Here is a 1,579-nt window from a genome sequence, read left to right as displayed (position 1 = left end):
GCCATCACCTTTAGGAGGGTGGCCATCACCTTTGGGAGGGTGGCCACCACCTTTAAGAGAGTGGCCATCACCTTCAGGATGGTGGCCATCACCTTCAGGAGGGTGACCATCACCTTCAGGAGGGTGGCCACCACCTTCGGGAGGGTAGCCATCACCTCTGGGAGGGTGGCTACCACCTTTGGGAGGGTGGCCATCACCTTTAGGAGGGTGGCCACCACCTTTGGGAGGGTGGCTACCACCTCTGGGAGGGTGGCCACGACCTTTGGGAGGGTGGCCACCACCTTTGGGATGGTGGACACCACCTTTAGGATGGTGGCCATCACCTTTGGGATGGTGGCCACCACCTTTGGGAGGGTGGCCATCACCTTTAGGAGGGTGGCCACCACCTTCAGGAAGGTGGCCATCACCTTTGGGATGGTGGCCACCACCTTCAGGAGGGTGGCCACCACCTTTGGCAGGGTGGCCATCACCTCTGGGAGGGTGGCTACCACCTTTGGGAGGGTGGCCACCACCTTTGGGAGGGTGGCCATCACCTTTGGGAGGGTGGCTACCACCTTTAGGAGAGTGGCCATCACCTTTGGGAGGGTGGCCATCACCTCTGGGATGGTGGCCACCACCTTCAGGATGGTGGCCACGGTTTCCAGGGCTCTCTGGGGATCTCCATGCCCGTCCCCTCCTTTCAGCTGCCCCTGAGGGTGACATTCCTCGCCCACCCCCCCCAATCATCTCCCAGCCCGTGTCCCACCGGGCCAGGCTCCCCCCCTATCCCCCCCCTCAGGGGCACAGCTTGAGGTAGGTGACGGTGGAGCAGACGGAGAAGAGCGGGAAGACCCTCTCTCGGAAGGCCACGTGGAAGGTGAAGATGTGGCTCATGTCGTCGGCGTTGTAGAAGGAGAGCTCCTCGCCCTCGTAGTCCAGGCACACGCGGACCCTGCTGAGCGCCGAGCCCGGGCCCAGCGGGGTGCGCTGGGGGGACGTGACGGCCCAGCAGCGGCCCCCGTTGCGCTGCACGGCCCAGATGCCCTCGTCGGGCGAGAACTGCGTCAGCCCCTTCCTGCGCACCGACTCCCGCGCCACGCCGAAGGCCCAGCCGTCCGCCGGCCCCACCTCCACCTCCCAGTGGTGGCGGCCCGAGCGGAAGCCGCGCGACGCCAGCACCCGCGAGTTGGTGTCGAAGCGCTTGGGGTGGTCGGGCAGCTCCTGCTTGCGGCAGCCCATGCGCACGCTCTTCAGGTCGGCCGACAGGATCAGCAGGTGGTTGGCCGAGTCGGGGTCCAGGGTCAGGTCCTCTGTTGGGGGAGGCAGGGATAGGGGGGGCGGCGGCGGCTCAGGGAGAGACAGCGGGGCCCCAGGGTTGGGGAGGCTGATGGGCAGTCCCCGACCTCACAGCCACGTCCTGGCCTCGATAACCCCGTCCCCGGCCTCAGTAATCACCCCCAAACCTCAATAACCCCGTTCACAGCCTCAATAATCACCCCCAAACCTCACAGCCACGTCCTGGCCTTGGTGTTCACATCCGAACCTCAATAACCCCGTCCCCGGCCTCAGTAATCACCCCCAAACCTCAATAACCCCGTTC

General features: G+C 65.3%; 1 protein-coding gene across 1 annotated transcript; it reads right to left on the bottom strand.

The window, feature by feature from the left end:
* Nucleotides 1-763: 763 nt before the first annotated feature.
* Nucleotides 764-1,289, bottom strand: LOC114072884 (E3 ubiquitin-protein ligase TRIM7-like; the record flags this gene model as incomplete). Its single annotated transcript, XM_027910710.1, has 1 exon — nucleotides 764-1,289. A coding segment is annotated over one exon (515 nt), but the record flags the coding sequence as incomplete, so codon positions are not given.
* Between the last annotated feature and the right edge of the window lie 290 nt (nucleotides 1,290-1,579).

The sequence above is a fragment of the Empidonax traillii genome, unplaced genomic scaffold (assembly GCF_003031625.1).
Source record: "Empidonax traillii isolate 1590-97213 ecotype Southwest subspecies unplaced genomic scaffold, ASM303162v1 scaffold4313:size9769, whole genome shotgun sequence".
Lineage (NCBI taxonomy): Eukaryota > Metazoa > Chordata > Aves > Passeriformes > Tyrannidae > Empidonax > Empidonax traillii.
The sequence above is the reverse complement of the archived record's forward strand: the minus strand, read 5'-3'. Positions and strand labels throughout refer to the sequence as shown.